At 35.0% G+C, this 22,649-nt stretch overlaps 1 protein-coding gene across 2 annotated transcripts in view; it reads left to right on the top strand.

The window, feature by feature from the left end:
* The window catches only part of EXOC3 (exocyst complex component 3), a 36,437-nt gene extending 13,788 nt beyond the window's left edge, over positions 1-22,649 (top strand). For both annotated transcript variants that reach the window (XM_001368773.5, XM_056824348.1), the window contains exons 5-13: positions 4,133-4,250; positions 5,793-5,918; positions 10,316-10,416; positions 13,947-14,057; positions 14,166-14,316; positions 16,393-16,515; positions 17,502-17,663; positions 20,281-20,408; positions 21,971-22,649. In XM_001368773.5, coding sequence (XP_001368810.2) covers positions 4,133-4,250; positions 5,793-5,918; positions 10,316-10,416; positions 13,947-14,057; positions 14,166-14,316; positions 16,393-16,515; positions 17,502-17,663; positions 20,281-20,408; positions 21,971-22,142 — 1,192 coding nt within the window. In that variant the 3' untranslated portion in view covers positions 22,143-22,649. The remainder of the gene's footprint in view (positions 1-4,132; positions 4,251-5,792; positions 5,919-10,315; positions 10,417-13,946; positions 14,058-14,165; positions 14,317-16,392; positions 16,516-17,501; positions 17,664-20,280; positions 20,409-21,970) is intronic.

Below are 22,649 nucleotides of genomic sequence, written 5' to 3'. Positions count from 1 at the left end.
TTTAATAGGTGCTACTGTGTAGTATATCTAATATCTAATACTGTTAGACTAATTTTCTTTACTATTTTTCATTATCTTCCTTGAGATTTCTGTCTTTTTGTTCTTTCTTCATATGGATTTATAATATTTTTCTAGCTATAGGATATAATAGTTGGATAGTTTTACATGCCACCAACTAAGTAAATTAATTTAGATAGCATTGTCATTTTTTATATATTAGCATGCTTCAACCACATGCAAGTCAATTAATTAACAAGTTTTTATTAAGTTCTTACTATATACCAGGCACTGTGTTTGATGTACAAAGAAAGGCAAAAACAGCATTTCTTCCCTTAAGGAAATCATATAACTCAAATGCAAACAACATAGAAAATATATACAGAGTAAGGAAGGTATTCTTAGAAGGAAAGTCCTAACAGTATGGAAGACCAGGAAAATCTTTCTATAGATGGTAGGATTTGAGCTGAGCATTTCAGGCATAAAAGACAGCCAATGAAAGGACAAAGAGTCAAGAAGTTGTTAGCCTGGGGATACCTTCAACAATAATATGCCTCCAGTTATTTAGTTCTTTTGTTATTTCTACAGAGTGTATTTTTTAGTGGTATTCATTTAATTCCTGTATGTATTTTGGTAGCTGGATACCCAAATATTTTATACATTTACACATTATATATATTCTGTAGTTATTTTGAGAAGAACTTCTCATTTTTACCTTCTTTTTTGGTTTTGTTGGTGATATACAGATAGGCTAATGATTTGTGTGAGTTTATTTTATATCCTGCTACTTTTGTGGTTATTTTAAGAAATTTTTACTTGACTTTTTTGGGTTCTCTACATAGATTATTATATCACTTGTAGAAATCAATAATTTCATTTCTTCACTTAATTCTCTTTTTCTTGGCTTATTGTTATAGCTTGTATTTCTAGAACTGTGTCATATAATAATGGTAATATTAGGAATTCTTGCTTTTCCTCTGCTTTGATTGTGAAAAGGCCTCTAAGCAGTATGATACTATGGAAAAAATATTGACTATGGAGGGGCCAGTTCCAAATTCTACATCAATACTTCCTATTTGACCTTGTGTGAGATAAAAATGATGATTCACTCAAATAAACAAAACATGGAATCAGAAGGTAGGAGTCAAAAGAGGCAGTGGTTTATTTCCCTCATGAAAGAGAGCATTTCAATGATGGGCTAAGAAGTGCCAACTGACTAGGCAGCAAACAGGCAATATATACCACAGGTTTCCACCCCTCTCCCCTATCAGGCCCCTGTACCAGGTACCTACAATCCAAAACATTGTAACTTAGTCTCCCTACTAAGTTTGTCTGGGAGTCTTTAGTCAACAAAAGGTAACACACTAGCCTTTGTAAGTTGCATATTCATTCTGAGAATAGCACACTCAACTCTGTCTCACACAACCTTGTTGTATAAATCACTTTACTGCTCCAGGCCTCAGTTTTCTTAACTGTAAAATGAGTAAGTTGGACTAGATTGTTTAGAAAGTCTCTTCCATATCTCAATTTTTGAAAAAATGGTGTTTAAAAACATCACTAAAGACATATTTAAATTCTCAACAGTCATCTGAATTGTTTTTGAGCTTAAGAAAACCTTCTTTTGTTGACTAATGCACATAGGAATTATACATATCCAGGAGGTCAAAGTCAATGTTTGACCTTTAAATGGTTAAATATTTTGTTCTGATATGAGCAATTTTAGCGATAAGCTTCCCTTTTCCCCACTATAATCAAGGTTGGTAGCAATTTTTTCTTATAAAATAACTGGATAATTTCCAGTTTTTTTCTTGCTACTAATTTATGAATGGTTATTTCCTGTTTTGTAACCTACCAATAATGTAAAATTATGAAAGCACAATATTCTAGAATATTGTTTATTTTGCTTTTTAGTTTTGAGATAAGGATCAAAACAAGGATAGACCTTTTAGTTTGTTAGTATAGGGATCTCCCAGTGCAGGAAAGTTTAGCAATGCAAGTTGGTACCATCTTTGCAGTTTATAGTCTTAGTAGGCTGCTTAGAACACTAAGCAGTTATGTAACTTGCCCAGAGTCACACAGCTTTTCAGAGCCAGGACTTGAATCCAGGTCTTTCTGACCCTTAGGCTGACTGTAACTCTGTGCTGCCTTTCGCCAGGTTAAGAGCTAATGAAGTCACTAAGTGTGAGTGGAGAGAAAAGAATGCTTAGGATAAAATCTCAGAGACACCCACAGCGTGGTGTTAAGATATGGATGGTGACATCACAAACGAAATCAAATAGTAAAGTGGAGAACCAAAAGAGATGACCTATAGGGAGGAGAGTGTATTTAAGAGGAGGAGGTATTCAGTCATCTCAAAAGCTGTGTCAAAAATGAGAACTCAGAAAAGGCCATCAGCTGTAGCAATTAGGAAGTTGCTTCTAATCTTGGAGAGAACAGTTACAGTAAGTGGTAGAATTTGAAACCAGATTTTTGGGTTTATAACTATTTGTTTCTAACTAGATACATTGCTAAAGGCTCTGCTTTTTGAGTCAATTTGTCTGCTTTTTGTTGTCTTTCTGTGTTTTATAGTGGTTATCATTTCTCACTGCTGTTAGTCTATCCTTAGTGCTTTATTCCCTGTTTCTGATATACTGTAATACCTGGAAAACAAGATAATCTCATTTTTTAGATTTGTATATAAAATAAAAGCATATTATCTCTTAATTAAACCCTGAGAGGTTGCCATTAAATAATACGTACAGATTTTGTGTGCCATCTCAACTTTGGGTACTTTGAGTTCTTCTTTGTTTCCTCAGCTATGGTCTGAAAGTAGAGGTTATTAGATCTTTGGATGAGTGAGGTAAAAGCATAAGGTGACTAATTAGGGCTATACTACTGAAAATGGATTTGATGTTAAATAGGCAACCTGGTAGATTAGAAATAGTTTGATTGAAAAACTGTTATGGTATTAAAAGGAATGAATCAGTTTGTTTTTTTTCCCCCAATAAATTTGTAATTTTAAATGAATTATCTATACAACCAGTATTGTGTTTATATCAGAGCTTGATTCAAATATCCAAACCTATATATAAAAGGATAAAGCCTATAAATGTATAAAGCAGAGCTTAATTCTAATAGCCAAACTTTATGATTAGCTTGGAGTAAATGACTACCATGGCTCTGTGGAGGATCCACAAACATTATGATTTATCTGAAAAGATGGGTTACATTTGTATTTTGGATGTTTTATTGTTGACTTTTTCATCTCTGGCAATAACTCTCATTACCATTTAAAGAATTAAATTCTCCCTTTTTACACAGAAAATTAGGCAAAAACAACCAATATGGTGGCCGAATCTGACATTGTATGTATTATTCAGCTTGAGTGTTTCTTCACATTTCTTTTGAGAGGAGAGAGGGCCTGTTTGTTATTTAAGAAAGCATTAAAGGTTAATATTTTGAACTAGCACCTCTTACAGACTGAGTTGAATGTCATTTTCATTTGATTTATTCAGAGCTACACCTAGAGAATACAACTAGTGCTCACTATGACCTCTGGTCATCCTAACATCATTATTATAATTTTTTTAAACTTTGCCACTCCACTTATTACATAAACATTATATTCTCCCAGGAGGCCATTTAAGGAAGATAATGTGACTGAGTCTTTTGTTCTCATTCTTGCACTGTCACTAGCCATATGGTCATGGAACAGTAAGTTATCTGTCAAGAGCCTCAGTTTCCTCATTTGTTTAATAAATACTTACCTCACTAGGCTTGTGAGACTCAAATAGGATAATGTATGTGGACCATTTGTAAACTAAAGTTTAAAATAGATGGAAGGTTTTACAATGAGGCATTAAAATAACAAGGAAATATAGTAAAGCATTAATACATTTGGTATAGTCTAAATTTGAGATTTTTCTTTTTAAAATTTGAATATTTTTAAAATATTACTAAGATACATCCTAGATTTATGTACATTTCAGATTTCTGTTAGGATTGCCTAAATTTCAGACCAAAAAGAATAGCAATATAGCATACTGGGGGGGGGGGGGGGGGAACAAAGCAAAACTATTTCTAGTAACTAAAGAATTTTCTTTCTATTTGTCTTTCTTCATTTTTAATTGGTTGATCTTGTTTTGGTACAATTTAGTGCAGAGATGATGGGAAATTTGGAACTGGCCCCAGAAGTGGATATAAATACCCTGCAGCCCTTAATTTCACAAAATGTGGTTTCTGACCTGCTCGACACATATATGTCAACACTTACAGTGAGTAAAACTGGCATGTGCAGTCATATACAAAAAAAGACTTGTTCTATAGTATCATTATGCTGCTAAATATATGGCTATCACTAGCTTTAATCTATACATAGTAAATAATTTTGGCATATTGATTGCCAAAGGGGAAAAAGAAAGCCTACTTTATAATTTACTTTTGGAGGTTTAAAGATGTTTATATCTGACCTTGTTTCTAATTATTAGTCTCTTATTGACATTTGAAATAAGTTACTGACTTGTAAGCAAGGTATATTTTTCTATTAGGCCTTGAAATTTCTGGTTGCCAGTTGTAAAAGACATAGCCCCTTGACTGTTGCTGAACTTTGAAAGGGAACATGTCATGTGAAAGGCAGGATTGAATAAGAATACTAGGTAGGGTCCTTGGGCTCCTGCTCTAAAGACTTCCCTGATTTAACTCAGACCTTCTGTTATATGTTGAGTGTGAGAGAGAGGTGACACAAAAAAAGAGCAAGAGACTATGGGGAGTAGGTAGAGTTGACTGTTAAGCGAGCAATCAGACAAAATTTTGAGCTAATCCATCTGTTATAAAGGGAACTTTACAAGAATTCATGTGATGTTAGCAAGAAAAGGGACAGCTCTAACTTCATGCTATTGTTGAAGTCACAGGTGATAAGAAATAAGGGCCTTCAGGGACATGTAGGTGGCTCATTGGACAGAGATCAGGCCTAGAGATGGGGAGGACCTGGGTTCAAAAATGGCCTCAGATACTTCCTAACTATGTGACTCTGGGTAAGTCACTTAACTCCTATTACCTAACCCTTACTACTCTTTTACCTTGGAACCAATACCTGGTATTGATTCTAAGACAAAAAAGGTAAGAGATGGGGGGAGGGGAATGGGGGAATTAGAGGGAGAGAGAGGGAGGGAGGGAGGGAAGGAAGGTGGGCGGGCTGTAGAAGAGACTGATGCTTGTAAGGAGAAGGTATAGGACGGCACTGAGCAATTATTAGTGCCTGGTGAAGAAAGTGAAGATCTGCCCCAAGATAATTTTTTTTATGACTGACCTATATTTAAGTTGCCAGTTATGATGAAGTCAGTTTGCTTTGAGTTTCTGCCTTCCAACCATGTTTAAACAAATTGTGTTAGGAAAGTTTTCCTCTGGATCTCTGTAAATCTTAGTTATCCATTATTTCTGTAGGCTTCTTTCCTGCTTCTCTTCTCCTGGTCTTGATTCCAATAATGATTTTTCCTATGCATCTTTTAAAAGGGTTTTGTATCTCGATTGTGCTACTTTCTTTACCTTTATATTTTGAAAAACTAAAGAGAACATTATCAGAAACTAATGATCAAAGTAATGACCAAATAACCTAGTGAGGAAATTCAAGCAGGTTTCAAAATTGAATTTCTATTTTGGCCCAGACCAGTGTGAATTATTAAGTTTCTCTCATACCATAGTCCACAGCTTTCCATAATTAGAGAATAAACATTGGTTTAGTCATTTTGTCTGATTCAGAAGTGGACCTTGTTTTGTCTTATTTCCATCTTGTCACATAAATTTTATCTTTCTTTCAGTCAAATATCATTGCCTGGCTAAGAAAAGCACTAGAAACAGATAAGAAAGATTGGATTAAAGAAACTGAACCTGAAGCTGATCAAGATGGTTTCTATCAAACTACACTCCCTGCTATTGTTTTCCAGGTAGGACCCATTGCTGACTTTTTTTTCTGATTTATTAGTGTATTTAATTTTTGTATAATACCAAAACCTTTGAAAAATCACTTTATTATTATTCAGGGAGCAAAGACTATTAGATTAGGAAGCTACCATGGAGCTCATATTGTCTAATTCCTTCATTTTACAGATGTAAAAATAGTTTCAGAGAGGCCATACCTTGCTTGGAGCCATCTAATATTAGTATTCCTAATCTTACTTGTTTGCAACCATGGAATCATCCTTGATTTCTCACACATCCGTTAGTTGTCAAGTCTTATCAATTCTGCTACCAAAACATCTTTTGTATACTTTGCTTTTGTCTTCCCTCATGGGAACCATCACTGTGCTTCAGAGCTCTTGTCATTTCCCATTTGGACTCTTGGTCCAGAGACTTTCCTACAGTATAAATTTGGTAAATGCTTGTTGAATTGAAGCAGTGAAATTTTCTTTTGCCTAGGGGCCTATAATAGATAATAAATATATTGTTTATTTCTTTTAATATATTTTTCCAATTACATGTAAAAACAGTTTCTTACATTCATTCTTTAAAAATTTTAGTTCAAAATTCTCTCCTTCTTCTGCTGCTCATATTATAATTATGCAAAGCATATTTTCATAGTAGTCATTTTGTAAAAGAAAACAGGCCAAAAAAACTCCAAGAAAAATAGAATTAAAAATAAAAAAAAGATGCTTTGATCTGCATTCAGCCTCTATCACTTCTTTCTCTGGAGGTGGATAGTACTTTTCATAACAAGTCCTTTGGAATTGTTTTAAGTCATTATATTGCTATATATATATATATACATATATATATATATACCCAAGTCATTGACAGTTGATGATTGTATAATAATGCTTTTACTATATACAATGTTCTGGTTCTGCTCACTTTGCTTTGCATGACTTCATATAAGTCCACCCAAAGTTTTCTAAAATCATTCTGCTCATTTCTTATTGCACAATAGCATTCCATTACAATCATATACCACGTTCAGTCATTCCCCGATTGATGGTCATCCCCCTCTGTTTCTAATTCTTTGTCACCACAAAAAAGAACTGCTTTAAATATTTTTGTATATGTAGGTCCTTTTCCTTTTTTGTTTTTTATCTCTTTGGGATAGAGACCTAGTAGTGCAATTGGACATAGTTCCAAAATTCTTCAGAAAGACCTCTATTTCTTTATATATCTATTTTTTCTCCAGAAGAATTAAGCCTAGTTTCTCTAGGTACATAATTCTTGGTTATGATCCTAGTTTCTTTGCCCTCAGGAATATTTTATTCCAAGTGCTCCTATCCTTTAATTAGGATTTTGTGCAATCTTCCTGATTGTGGTTCCACAATATTTGAATTATTTCTTTATGACTGCTTATAATATTTTCTCCTTTGCTTGGAAGCCTGTAATTTGATTATAATTATTATAGTTTGCTAGGAAATTTCATTTTTGGATCTCTTTCTGGAGGTGATCTATGTATTCTTTCAGTTTCAATCTCTGGGTCTAGGATATTGGGACAATTTTTCTATTTTTTTTCAAAATTATTGTTTTGATTTTTGTTTTGGTGTTACTTGATGCCTATTAGATTCCACTTGCCCAGTTTAAATTTTTAAGGAATTATTTTTGTCAGTGATCTTTTCTATCTTCTTTTCCATTTGGCCAATTCTGCCTTTCAAGGAGTTCTTTTCTTTAGTGGATTTTTGTACACATTTTTCCATTTGGCCTAGTCTGCTTTTTATGGAATTTTCTTCAGTAGATTTTTGTGCCTCTTTTACCATTTGTTCTATTCTGGTTTTTAAGCTGTTATAGTCCTCAGTATTTTTTGTGCCTCTTTTAATAAACTGTTGATTCTAAAAAAATTTTTTTATGTTCAAAGCCCTTACTTTCTAGCTTTGAATTAATAATAATAATTAATAATTCTTCAGGGCAGAAGAATGGTAAGGCTTAGGCATTAGGATCAAATAACTTGCCCAGGGTCACACAGCAAGGAAATATCTAAGACCAGATGTGAACCCCAAACCACCTTTCTCCAGGCCTGGCTGCTATCAACTGAGCCACCAACTGCCCCCTGTTGACTTTTTAAAAACATGGGTGTCTTGCAGCACTTTAATTTATTTTCCAAATTTTGCATCTACTTCTCTTATTTTATTTTTGAAATCTTTTTTGAGCTCTTTCAGAAATTCTTTTATTTTTGGCCTGTTACCAATTTACATTTTCCTTTGAGGCTTTGCATGTAACTGTTTTGACATTGTTTTCTTCTAGTGTTTGGACCTTCCTCGTTATCATAGTAACATAGTTAGGTTCCTTTTTTGGTTCTTTTTGCTAATTTTCCTAGCCTGTTTCTTGACTTTTAACTTTATGGTAAAGTTAGGTTCTACTCCTGGGATTGAGGGGGTATTGTTTCAAGCTTCATTTTTTTCCCCCATGTTGCTATTTTCATAGCTTGTTTTGGAGATCTATAAGTTTTCAGTTTCTCCTTGATGGTATAATCTAAGGAGAGATGTGGGCACTGATCTCCCAGCCTATGCTCTGGTCTTTGAGAAGTGATAAGCATTCTTTCCCCCATGGAACTGTGTCCAGGATCCTTGTTGCTGCTACTAGTGTTTCTCCTCACTTGGGAACTGAGACCTGGAGCCATGTATGGACAGTGCAGTAGTGTTCTGCTCCTAGAGCCAGTAAGGGATCCTTGTCTTCTGACTAGTTGTCTTTACTCCCTATCAGTATACTGAGAGTCCTAGAAGCTGCCATCACTGATTCAGTCATCCCCAATGGCTTGCTAGAATGGTCTTGAGCTGACAATGCTCCACAACCCCAATGAGACAGACCTTTCTTCTCAACTTTCTAAGTTGGTATTGGTCTGGAAAAATTGTTTCACAGCTTCCTTTCATTGATTCTGGTGTTTCAGAATTCATTTTGAGTTAATATTTGGGACATCTCAGACAAGTTTCTTACTCCATCTTGGCTTTGCTCCTTTGAGATAATAAATAATTAAGGCAAATCAATGTTATTTTCTCTTGAACTACTTGGATTACTATAGAACAGTGTTGATGAAGTTTTTTAAGTTTGCATGCCCAAACTGCAACTTCAAGCTGCCTGGGAGCCCCCTGCATTACCCCAGAGAGCAGAGGGAGGAAGTGCTCACTTTGGGTGCCTGGGTGGAGAGGTGGGGCATGCAACAAATGTCCTTGGGTGCCAGGAAAAGGGGGAATGGAGCAGCTCCCTCCATATCAGCTGGGCATGGCTGTCAATACTTCACCAAAGCTGCTCTAGAGTACTGGGGGGCCTGTTATTATACCTGCCATATAGGAAATGCAATGAATTTTAAATTTGTAATGTCTAAAATGATTATGTTTTTACCATTCTTAAAATGTCAAATTCTGTAAAGTAACTTAAGTGTATCAATTTTGGTAAATTACTACAGGATTGATTATTGTTGGATATTAATAACATCTTCTATAGTTGTTATCCTTACGTTGTAGGTATAAAAAACCCTTTTTTAAAAAAGTGTCAGGTATAGTCATTTATCTCTTTATTGTTCACCATTTCATTAATTCATCTTGCCTGGTGACAAGAGAATATCTTCCCCAACTTCCCTGGCCAAAACTTAGTTTTAATTTTCCTGCCTTCACTTTTTGCTCTTAATAAGCACTTCATCAATTTTTCCTTAACCTCACCTAGGATAGTGTTTCCCAAAACAAACTATATGCTGGTGATATTTGTTCATTCTTTGCAAAGGATCATTTGCGTTCTGTAGCTTCACCAGCTGGCAGGGCCCTGTGAATGGGAGCAAGGAAGAAGGAAGGGCCTGAGAATAGGACTAGAATAGGACTAGCAAGACATAGGGAAGAAGAGTTAGTTTATTAAGCTGGAAGGACTTTTCATAAATACAAGTTTTACAAATTAATAAGACTTTGCCATAGACAAGTGTTAGCTTATCTTTATGGTATAAAGAGAAAGTATCCCACTGCCTTAAAATAAAATCTTTTAAGACTAAGCCCTAGAAGTCTTTGTAGGACCTGCTGGCATAGGCTTCTTTTTTCCACTACTCGTTCTTTGTAGTTAGCATGACCTCTGACACACAGGTACCAGTGAGGACATTATATACTGTGTTTTAGAATTAGGCATAAAATTTTTAACCCTTTACAAAATAACTGCTCTTTAATTCCTGAGGAAAATGAATAATGTTACTGACCAGAAGATAGTATTAGAAGTCACAAGTATCCTTAGTTCATCATATTTAGCATTTGCAGACTTTTCTACAAGGATGAATATCATAGTCCAAATTTCTAAAGAACTTAAAGATTTGTGCTTTGTGAAAGAGTTTAAGCTATAAGCATATCTTAGTGAATTGATAAATAATGTCAAGATTAATCTTAAATTGTGATTTTAGATGTTTGAGCAGAATCTTCAAGTTGCTGCTCAGATAAGTGAAGATTTAAAAACCCAAGTACTACTTTTATGTCTTCAGCAAATGAATTCTTTCTTGAGTAGGTGAGTATTTTTATACTTAGTATGCTTATATAAAAAGCATGTTACTTTATTTTAATTGGTTTGTTATTTTTAAAAAGTCAAAATTTGTTTAACTTTAATGTTATTTAGAAATTTGAAAAAAATTCATTGATAATGGACATTATAGCTTTCTTTTGACACCAGATGTAAGACTTTTTGAATAACATATTCTACATCTTGGTATATTCTACCCAATTTAAGTCATGGTGTTATTACATTTGAATTATGGACCTTTAAAAAAAATATCCTTACTTTCTGTCTTAGAAATACTTTGTATTGGTTCTAAGGCAGAACAGTGATAAGGGCTAGGCAATGGGGGGGTTAAGTGACTTGCCCAGGGTCACACAGTAAGTGTCTAAGGCCAGATTTGAACCTAGGACCTCCTGTGTCTAGTCTCCTGGCTCTTAATCCACTGAGCCACCTAGCTGGCCCTTGAATTATGACTCATAATCTCATAGGCTGATTACCCTTTTACTGGGCTTTTCATTTTGTCTACATTATTGATATAAATTTTTAAAATGAAAATTACTATTTCCTACTAATAATATGAAGATTACATAGTAGATTATATAGTGGATGGAAAACAGTATTGAGTCTAGGAAGGACTGGGTTTAAGGCCTGTCTCTGATACAAACCGGTTGTGGACAAATCATTGTGTCCTCTAAAACTCTATCAACTTGCATTGTGGAAGCAATTTATACCTTATAATTCACAATATCAGTGAAATCATTGTATTTTTCATGGAAATGTTAGGAATTTATAAAAAATCATATATTCAGAATTCACAAACAGCTTTTCTTAGGAAATATGTTTCAAAAAAGTCTGTCATTAGACTTAAAAATCTGTCATTAGACTTCACCCTTGTTATATTTACAAAGTAATTATTTGCAGTTGTTTAAATTGAATAGTGTGGTATTTTAATATACCTTGAAATGGGCATTAATAATATTTTACTTCTAACCAAATACTTAACCTGTTTGTCCATTTAAGCAGTAGACTAGATCGATTCACTGCTCGCTATGTATGTCTACTTTTGATAAAAAAAAGTTAACTAAGGAACCATACTTTTTTAACAAAATAGTGAATTAACTGACATGACTCTCTCTCTCTCTCTCTCTCTCTCTCTCTCTCTCTCTCTCTCTCTCTCTCTCTCTCTCTCTCTCTCTCTCTCTCTCCCTCCCTCCCTCCCTCCTCTCTCTCTCTCTCTCTCTCTCTCTCTCTTTTTCTCTCTCTATTGAGTTAATTTATTTAGTCAATTTAGAATATTATTCCTTCATTACAAGAGCTCCATTATTTCCCTCACTTCCCTCCCCCCACCCTTTCCCGTAAGTAACTGACAGGCAATTCCACTGGGTTTTACATGTGTCCTTGATCAGAACCTATTTCCATGTTGTTGGTGTTTTCATTAGGATGTTCCTTTAGAGCAGCGGTTCTCAACCTCTCAATTTGTAGCAATGAGAATACATAATGCAAATCAGGTATTTACATTCCGAATCATAACTGTAGCAAAATTTCAGTTTTGAAGTAGCCACCAAAATAATTTCTTGGTTTGGGGTCACTGCAACATGAGGACCTGTATTGCGGGTCATAGCATTAGAAAGGTTGAGAACCGCTGCCTTAGAGTCTACATCCCCAGCCATATCCCCTCAAGCAGTTGTTTTTCTTCTGTGTTTCTGCACCCACAGTGTTCTTTCTCGTAGATTCCTCCAAGTTGTTCAGATCACTGCATTGCCACTAATGGAGAAGTCCATTACATTCAATTGTACCACAGTGTATCAGTCTCTCTGTACAATATTCTCCTGGCTCTGCTCCTTTCACTCTGCATCAATTCCTGGAGGTCATTCCAGTTCCCATGGAATCCTTCCAGTTTATTATTTATTTGAGCACAATAGTATTCCATCACCAACACATACCACAATTTGTTCAGCTATTCAACCGAATTGAAGGGCATCCCCTCATTTTTCAATTTTTTGCCACCACAAAGAGCGCAGCTATGAATATTCTTATATAAGTCTTTTTCCTTATTATCTCTTTGGGGTACAAACCCAGCAGTGCTATGGCTGGATCGAAGGGCAGACAGTCTTTTATCGCCCTTTGGGCATAGTTCCAAATTGCCCTCCAGAATGGTTGGGTCAATTCATAGCTCCACCAGCAATGCATTAATGTCCCAACTTTGCCATATCCCCTCTAGCATTCATTACTTTCCATTGCTGTCATATTAGTCAATCTGCTGATGATTATATTTTTTAATGCTCTTACTGATTTAATGTATAATTTAACTTAAGCACTTATTAGTTGCCTGCCATGTACTAAATGGTCTAGGAATTAGAGATAAAAAAGATAGATATGATACAGACCTTGCTCTCAAAGAAGCTTATATGTTATAGAAGAGGAAAAAATACAAATTGTGGTTCAAGGGAGAAATTAGAGATTGGTGCAAGAAAGTGATTCAAATAGGTATAACTTGGTCTTTATTATTGCTAGTAAGGAATCCAGTGAAGTGGTTGCATATATTCAAATTTCCACTCTTCAGAGTTATGATTAGGTAAAATATGTCCATTGGCTCCAACTCAAGGGAAGTATATAGTGTGAATTCAACTGTAATCAGTTGAATAAATTTAATTTTTGCACTAATAGGGACCTAGCTATGAGAAATTTTAAGAAAGAGGAGGGAGTTATTTTGACCTAAGCTAAATGAAGTCAAATACTTCATGAAGGAGATGACTCTTAAGTCAGGCTTTGAAGGAAGGGGGATGGTCTTCAGTAGAGAAATAGGAGAACAAAAGACATTTTTCCACATGAGGCTATTTAGAGTAGCGCATATGTCTTAAATATAATATATTTGAAGGAGTATTGTATGAGAGAGCTGGAAGTTCTTTTAGAACAGTATTGTGGAGAGCCTTGAAAGAAAAGTATATGGGTTTTTACTCAGCCACTGAAAGTTTCAATTAGACTAAAATAGATAAAGCACTTATAGACTTGTAACCTGTGAAAGCCATGGATGAAACAAATCATTGGTGTTTTCAAAAGGATCATTTGCAAAAAATCTTGATATTCTCAGGTGAAAAGCCTACATAAAAATAACTTAATATGAGCAGAATTTTTTATTATACCTCTGTTAGCTCTCCAACATGAAAAGGATGCAGAATTTATGTGGGATGTTATAAAAGGTATTCTTGCATCAGGTAGGAAATTTGTCTAAGATCCCTTCCAATTTTAGAAAAATTCTGATTTTATTATGTATTTAATCTATACAAAAAAGTCTTGCGAAATTGGTAGAGGCTCTGTTTATGTGAGAAATAACTATAATATAATCTTTTCATTGCTTAATACTTAGCATAATATAGACACTTGTAGAGTGTATTAATATCAATAATCAAGAATGTATTTTCTTGAAAAGCATTAGTTTATGACTAAAGGTGACTAAAAAAACTATATGTACAAAATGATAACTTTAAAAAATGTCTGATGCTAAAGTGTTTTATTTGGGGGATGGGTTCATATTTCCTCAGATATAAAGATGAGGCACAATTATATAAAGAAGAGCACCTAAGAAATCGGCAACATCCACATTGCTATGTTCAATACATGATAGCTGTCATCAACAATTGTCAGACCTTTAAGTAAGTTTTATTCTATTACTTGTGAAAATCAACTGGGTTGATTAAAAAGGAAAGAGTGTAAGAATAGATATTTGTTAAAGTTGACTCTAACAATCTTTTTTATTTCAGGGAGTCAATAGTCAGTTTAAAAAGGAAGTATTTGAAAAATGAAACAGATGAGGGAATTTCAATGAGCCAGCCTAGCATGGATATGATCTTAGATACAATTGCAAAGGATGGCTGTAGTAGCTTGCTTGATGAAGTCTTCCTGGATCTAGAGGTTAGTATTTTTCTCATAATTCTTTACTTTAAAATGTAAAATATTGCCAACATATTTATGGACTGCATGTTCATGATTATTTTATATTCAAATCCATTTGGTAACTTCTTTGTAAATTGATTTTTTAGGGGTATAGTTACTAAATTTTATGTGTTTACATTCCTTTGTTATATGATAGTATAAGTAATATTAAAGATAAACTATTTAATGAAGCATAGGAAAAATAAAAAGACTATAATATGCTTAGGCATAGATTGCGCTCAGTAATGTTATTTCCAAAAAAAGGGAATGCACCAAATTCCATCTCCTGATTTTGTGTTTCCATACCGCTCCTTTATGTCTGAATATATTCTTTTTTAACCTCTGCCACTTTGTGGAATCCCTTGTTTCCTTCAGAGCAAAGCTGAGTTTTCAGAGAGGCCTATTGTATGTGCTTATCTTTGTATTATCCCACCCCAACCCCTCAGAAGAACATACTCCTTGAGGAACAGAGTTTTATTTTTGATTTTATATCTCTAATACTTAGAATAGTTGTTTGCATCTAGTTGGTGTTTAATAAATGTTTATTGGAATGAAGAAAGTCATATTCTTATATAGCATTGCCTCTTTAATTGGAGAAATATATATTAAATATCAATATGGATGAATACATAGGACTATATGAATTGCTTTTGTGGGATACAGAGATAATAACATAATCCTTATCCTCATTTGGAAAAATAATACTACCTTAAAAGTTAACTAGTAATGTAAAACACTATAATTAAATGTTGGATATATATTATTTTGATGAAACCAGTTGAAACCATGTTTGACTTGCTGTTAACATTTAAGCAGAATTTGAAGTTTCCTTGGAAGGGATTTAGGCCATTTAAGGAAAGTTTATGAAGAAATTTTTCCACTTGCTCTAGGGCATAACAAATTGTATCAGTAGTGAGATTCTATTAGAAAAATAAATCACTACTGCATACAAAGTTCATTTATTTCCAGCTAAGGAAATAAAATATATATAGACCTTAGGAATAAAGAATCATCTATTTTTCCTGAAACCTTCTTCAATTTTTTAAAAATTAGAACAAGCACTTTTAGATGCTATGAGAAGTTGATCTTATGACAAATCACATGAATGAATGAAGGAAAAAATTATTAAGCACTTTCTGTGTACTGGGCTTGCTAAGTGTTAGAGATAAAAATAGAAAAGGAAGAATGTCCCTGCCTTTTAATGGAGGAGATAACACATAGAGGGAAAGGTAGCCAGGGAGGGTGTTTTAGTTTAGAAAATCACAGGGATAGTGGGTAGAACTACAGGGCAATGAAATGATGTGCCTTTTTCATGAACAGTGACATTGATTGGATTTTGCTTCCAAAGTTGGAAGGGTCAGAAAAGAGTATGTTTGTGGTAGAAACCAATAGAATGACAAGGTGATAAGCTCGGTATAAAGTGAAACATGACTGGAGCTCACTAGACATAATGACATTGTTAGGTATTTACAATTAGAAGAGCATATGTTTGGTGGGATGGGGCAAAAAGGGCAGGCTGACAGGCAGTTAGTTGTTCAGGATTATTCCCTGAGACTCCCACGTTTTCAGTGGATTACCAATGCATAGTTTCAACACTTGGAATTTTCTACACCAGTGAAATCCCTGATCCAGACCCCAAGAACCCCAACAAAACAAAACCCACACAATATGAACTAATACTATGATTTCCAAAATTTGTTAATAACATTTTCTGCAAATAACTTATGTTAACATTCTGACTCAAAGATCTATAAAAGTCAGGTGCTATATAGTTATTAATGTTTCTTTTAAAAAAATGAAAATTGCTTGAGGTACATAAATTATAATGTTGAATGCTTTTTTTTTTGGAAATTTTGAACTTTTCAGACTAATGCATAAATAAGCTGTATTATAAATTCTTCCATTAGTTTGTTATTTTAAAGATGTTAAACAATACAGTAGTTTTCATTTCTTGAAATAGAAGAAAAGTTGAATTTGCCTAATGTTTTACATGGTTGACAGTTAAATTAATGAAATAGAACATATGATATTTTCAATTTCTTTGTTTTTTTTCAGCCACATCTCAGTGAGTTGATGACAAAGAAATGGTTAATGGGATCAAATGCTGTGGATACAATTTGTGTCACTGTAGAAGATTATTTTAATGACTTTGCTAAAATTAAAAAGCCCTATAAGAAGGTAAGAATAAAACGTGGTCATATGCAAAACATTTTGTCTTTTCAATTGAAACTCACCTTTTCATACTTAGATCAAAACACAGGATAAATATTTTTAATAAAAACAGATCTTATTGTTTTAATTGCCATTGAGAGATGGAAGAAACATCAGAGATTAAGTTCAGAAAATTGACCTGGGGATGGGTCAAGGACTCAGATGGCCTCTGAGCTGATCTCCACTGACCTGTACTCATACCTGCCTCAATCCAATCCCAGTCATACCTGTATACTATTGATAGATTAAGAATCAAGGGCAGGGAAGGTGAATCCTTGGTTTGGCCCTAGGGTCATCCAGAGAGAAGGATCTTGGGGGATTAGAGTTAGGGACTTCCTTTGAGCCTTAACCCGCTTCCCAATTCCTAATACATTAAACACATTAAACTACTTCATAAACCATAGTCAAATAGAGGAAGACTATTATTTCAGGGAGACATAGAGGGAGCAGACAGCTGATCAATCATACACTGTTTCTATTGGAGCCCTTCTATGCAGCCTTGATCCAGGGGGAGGCTTGTCCCTCAAGAGGATCCCTGCTTACCTATTCTGGGGTATCTTTAACATCAATCAATAGAGAAGACCACCCCTCAGGCTACCATCTCTGGCCCATTCTCAGGAACCCACTCTTTCCTGAGAAACCCCCTCTTGTCCCAGCTCTAGTGAGGTGCAGAGGCAGATATCTGGGCAGTCATATTCCTCCCAGAACTCTCATTTACATTCTCTCACTAGGGCAGAGACAGTTCCACCCTGTCAATCATCCAGCACTCAACATTCCATTCTCCAGCTCTCCATTCTCACAATCAATATTTCATTCATTTTCATTTCTTCTAATTAATCACAGTAGATTTTATAAAAACCTTCAAAGTGTGTTAATCCTTATTAAAATATAAGAAAGTAGTAGTGTACTATTATAATTCAGCTGTGGAAACCTCATGTACTTGTTTCCTACAGAAAATGACAATTGAAGCTCACCGAAGGGTGGTGGTAGAATACATCAAAGCCATCATGCAGAAGCGTATCTCCTTCAAGAATGCTGAGGAACGCAAAGAGGGTGCAGAAAGGATGATCAAAGAGGCAGAGCAATTCAGATTCTTGTTTAGAAAACTTGCTTCTGTAAGTGTCTTAGGTCTATAGTTTTGTCAGTTCACTTTTAGTTTTAGCATCTGGTTTTGCTATCTCTCCTAGGTGTGCATGTGTGCATATGTGTGTGTGTGTGTGTGTGTGTGTGTGTGTGTGTGTGTGTGTGTGTGTGTTATAAATGTTAAATTAAATTTAATGGTTGGATTTAAATTGTATGAAATAATGTGGTTGCCGAAATTATTATATCTCAAGTCAGAAGTTTATTTACCAAAATAGAGAGGAAACAATTAAATAGAGAAATGTGAAAAAGGTTAGAGAAAATACTTATACTACTATATATACTATACTATACTATACCTCAGCCAGGAGGGTAAGTAGTGAGTAACCATGTGGCCTCCTCCAAGATGGAAACTTAGGAAACTAGAAATGGAGTCAGTCTTTTCACTAACCTAATGAAGTAGCACAGGAGTCAGAGTCTAAGTTGAAGTCACAATCCATGCCAATCCACGCCACAGTCTCCAGTGAAGTTCCCTCGAAGACTATCTCCAGGAGACACTCTCCACGAGTCTCAAATTCGGACTGCCTTAGCTAAAGGATTTCATGACTTTTATGGTGGTTTCCTGTCCCTACCCCTTTTCACAGGGGCCAACACAGTTTCCAAATTGTCTAGCACTAACTAGGGCAGTGTCTGTGGGATTGACTTCTTACCTCTAAAGGTGTTCTCTCCTCCTAGGATTCACACGTTTCTGAATGTATGAACTCTTAAAAGAATTTAAAAGTTTCTGGCTTTTTGAGTTAGAAAAAAGAATGGAGCTCTCCAAGCATCTTGTTGGCTTCTCACCTAGCACCAAGCATGGTGTGAATTCACTGAATGGTTTGCAAGCTCCTCCACCTAGTTCAAGCTTGTGTTGATTCAATCAAAAGGTAGACAAAGGAGAGTTAATCCTGTTTTCACAATCTAGTGAGGTACTTAAATTAGTGTTAACCAAAGTTAACTCCAACTAGGCCAGAAAACAAACAAACAAAAAAACAGAAACCAAATAATTACTTATTCTTTATTAATCTGTTACCAAACAGTACATTGGATTTTGAGTAAGTCTAAATAAAATTGATTTAAAAAGTAATGACATAAGAAATAAGTGCAATTAAGAATATGCAACTACTTAAAAAACCCCTCTAGATTCAATATGCTGTCATATTTAGATAAATGAGAGTCCATTTTTAAGCAAAATTTGAATAGATTGGAGTAAAGGCAAAACTAAAGCCTCCCGGCCAGCGAGAGGCTTTAATGGTAGGAAAATAGAAACAGGATAGAAGTTTTTGAATCCCACGAAGGGCGTGAAAGAGCCGACCTTTGAGATATGAATAATGAGTCAGTAATCAATTATTATTAATATTCGGGAGCCACAGCCATGCTCTGACCACTGGACATTACTTTTAAGGCTATTCCCATCCAGTGATCCCAATTCAACACTGCACTGGTCAGAGGATAATACTAGCTCAGTAGGGAGAGAGATTAGAGACTGAAAGAATTAGACAATGCTAGGTATTAGCATAGGAAAAGAGAGAGACAGAGAGAGAGACCTGACCGAAGGGCCAGGCCTCAGGAAAGAAAAAGAGAAGAGAGAAAGGGGAGAAGTTAGTCTGTAGGGCAAACCTGTGGATGTCCTCGGAGTGGGTGGAGCTGGCTGTGTTCCTTCCTTTTATTCTCTTTGATACGCAAATGAACTCAATACATATTGATAAGTTACATGATGCCTCAATACATATAGATGAGTTACATAGTGTATTGCCATTGGATAATTGCAAATTCTGACAAGGTGAAGGTGGGGTTATTATCCTCAGGTGAGTGAGACAAAGGGAAGCAAAGTTTCACGCCCTAACTTCAGCCAGGCTGGGAATAGAATTCATTGCCGTGTGCTGAATGGCCATGTGCTCACTCACAATCCTTGTCTCCACAATACCTATGGGCTGGACTGCTACAAAAACAGACCCCACATTGACCAGATGAGGCTTCCACTAGCTAAGGCTTATCAAATTCTGTGGTTTCAAATCAGGCAATACATTGTAATGACTTCGTGAACAACCATTATGCATTACAAAAATGCAGCTTTAAGATTATTATTATTATTACTAATTGTTATTGGTCAGGGGAAAATAACATTGGACCATAGCCCTGTTGACCTTGGGCAAGTCATTTCACCTCTATAATCCTAGTTTCCTTCTTTACAAAATGAAGATAATGCTATGTGCACTACTTGCTTAATTACCCTTTGCATTTTGGCCTCACTTTTAAGGTACTCAACATTTGCCTCAGTTAGCACAAGTATCATTATCCCTATTTTATAGCCGAGGAAGCTGAGTCTTAAGAGAGGCATATACCTTGTCCAGGTAGCACAGCTAGCAATCTGAAAAACCATGACTCCAGGCTCAGCATTTTAATTCCAAGACCTGTGCTCCTTCCACTGTGCCTCACCAGGTGGTTGTGAGGTAAACTCTTTGTGAACTTTAAGAGTGTTGCAGTAATGGAAGAAACTGCTGTTTCTCATCTGACTTGATCTTATAAAGAAGAGACTTTTCTTGTTTGCATTAAATGAGATAATATATCCTTAGAGGTAATCTTTAGTGCTCTTTGCATGACATTTTCTAGGGATTTGGAGAGGATACAGATGGACACTGTGATACTATTGTAGCCATTGCAGAAGTTATTAAATTGACTGATCCTTCACTGCTTTATCTTGAAGTTTCCACTCTAGTCAGCAAATATCCAGATATCAGGTAATGGCATTCATATTTTCTATTTTCAACCCATGTTTGTCTTGAGGTCCATAGTTTTTTTCAAATTTGTTTCTTCTTAAGAGCAGAAAAAAATGTTTACCTCTCTCTGGAAAAAACTGAATGAATTCTATTCCAAAGGCAAATACTTGCTGTTCTGAGTACTTGTGGGAGGAGTGGTTGGTATAGTATTTATCAAGTACTTCCTAAACTATATGTAAGGCACTATATACTAGAGATTCTTTAAAAAAAAATTATATATTTAGTAACCATCAACAACAAAAAAACATTTAAGTAAATGCAAAAAATTGTGAGCAAAACCACTAAATCCACATTGCCATTTTTTGAAAATATGTGAATTATATATGTGTGCTAATAAAGGCATCCTCTGCTTTTGAGTTCCCTTTAGATTCGTTTTACTTTGACTTAATTTGGTAGATAGAAGGCTGAGATGTATAAGCACAGAGAGAATAAGTAATTTATCTGATCATGTAGCTGTTAAGTGTCAGTGATAAGAGTTTGAACAGGCTTAGTATTCTCTTCACTATGATGCATCACCTCAATAAATATCAGACATTAAAGATAAGCATCAGATGTGGTATAATTTAAGTGTCATAAGAGTAGAGAAGTAGGAGAAATCACTTTAAGTTAGAATGATCAAAGAAAGTCTCTTTGAGAAAATGGGAATTTGATCTTATTGTAGAAGAATGCATATATTTTTAGTAATTTGAGAGGAGGGCAAATAGTATTCCAGAAAAAGGGAATGGTAATAGTAAAGACACTGAGGCTGGGGGTTGCAAGACATAATTCCCCCCAAATAAGTTGCTTATAGTATTCTTTGTAAAGGAGCAATAGGTGATCTAAAGAAAGTAGAATGGGGCCATGTGGTCCTGAATATCATTTACCAGGATCGGTTGGTTCACTGCATCCTGGAGAGATATGTAAAAAATGAGATGAAGAGTAGCAAAATGAAATCAATGGTACAGTTTGAGTGTGAAAGAGAAGAGACCTGGCTCAAATTGCACCATTGACTTCACTTTATTACTCTTCTCTCATTTTATGTTTATAATCTTGATCCTATATTCTGAACACTGACTGACAAAAAGAAGTAAGTGGTGCCAACCAAACCATTATTTTCCTCCTATTCACCTTTTCATTTTACTAAACAAAAACCTAACAAAAAATTGCTATGTCCATCAAAAATATAAAAGTAAAAATCTCTTCCAAATATGGACTGATGATGTAGGAAAAAATCGACTCATATGGCAAATCCATTTTCTCTCCCCTTTTTAGTCAAAGTAAAATCTTATTCAGCCTTAGGTCATCCATAGCTTGACTTCCAATAAAAATTTGGCATTTGCCGATGCTGATGAGATATACATTTTAATTACTGTTCAGAGTAGCTAGGCATTTAGATCTAGAAGTGCCATTTCTGAGCATATGGGACAAACTGGTAGCATTAAGTTCAGATACCATGTGCTGTATAAAGAGATTAGATTGCTTTTGTGTGGGTTGCTTTCAGACTTGGACTAATGCTATTACTGTTCCCCTCTCTTCATTCACAGAGATGATCACATTGCAGCTTTGCTCACAGTAAGAGGAGATGCTAGCAGAGATATGAAGCAGACAATTATTGAAACTCTGGAACAAGGTCAAACTCAAATAAATCCAAATTATGTGCCAATTTTTAAAGACATTACAGTTCCTTCACTGAATGTGACTAAACTTTTAAAATAACCAACTAGGGAGCCTCTGGTTTTTGTATAATTATTCTTGTGGCTGACCATCAACATCCTTAGAAATGATTAAGGCAAGTGTGACTCATGATAATTCAAACATAATTCTTTGAACTTCTGTACCTGCTTGCTGTGGGGTTGAAAAGGGTTGTTTTAGGCTTATCTGGCCTCAGATCTGATGTGCTTATCTGGCCATTTGAAGAATGAGACATTCTGATGGCCTATGTGCATTGTATCAAACTAGCAATAGTTATATTTGCTTATAATGCTTCTGTGATGAATGTACTTTGTAAAGTTGTTCAGGATTCAGAAATGTTAATCATGTGGTTTCTTTTGTGTCTAATAAAAATATTTTAAAAGTTTTTTAGAGGTCATGAAATGTATAGTAAGATTCTGTATTCATTTAATTTTCACTGCTTATAAAGCACTTTTGCTTATTTAAAAGGTTAATACATATCCTGTTTTGTACATGTGATGCTTGATTAAACTTTTAACATACTTGCTGTAA

This window comes from Monodelphis domestica, chromosome 3 (genome assembly GCF_027887165.1).
Source record: "Monodelphis domestica isolate mMonDom1 chromosome 3, mMonDom1.pri, whole genome shotgun sequence".
NCBI lineage: Eukaryota > Metazoa > Chordata > Mammalia > Didelphimorphia > Didelphidae > Monodelphis > Monodelphis domestica.
The sequence above is the reverse complement of the archived record's forward strand: the minus strand, read 5'-3'. Positions and strand labels throughout refer to the sequence as shown.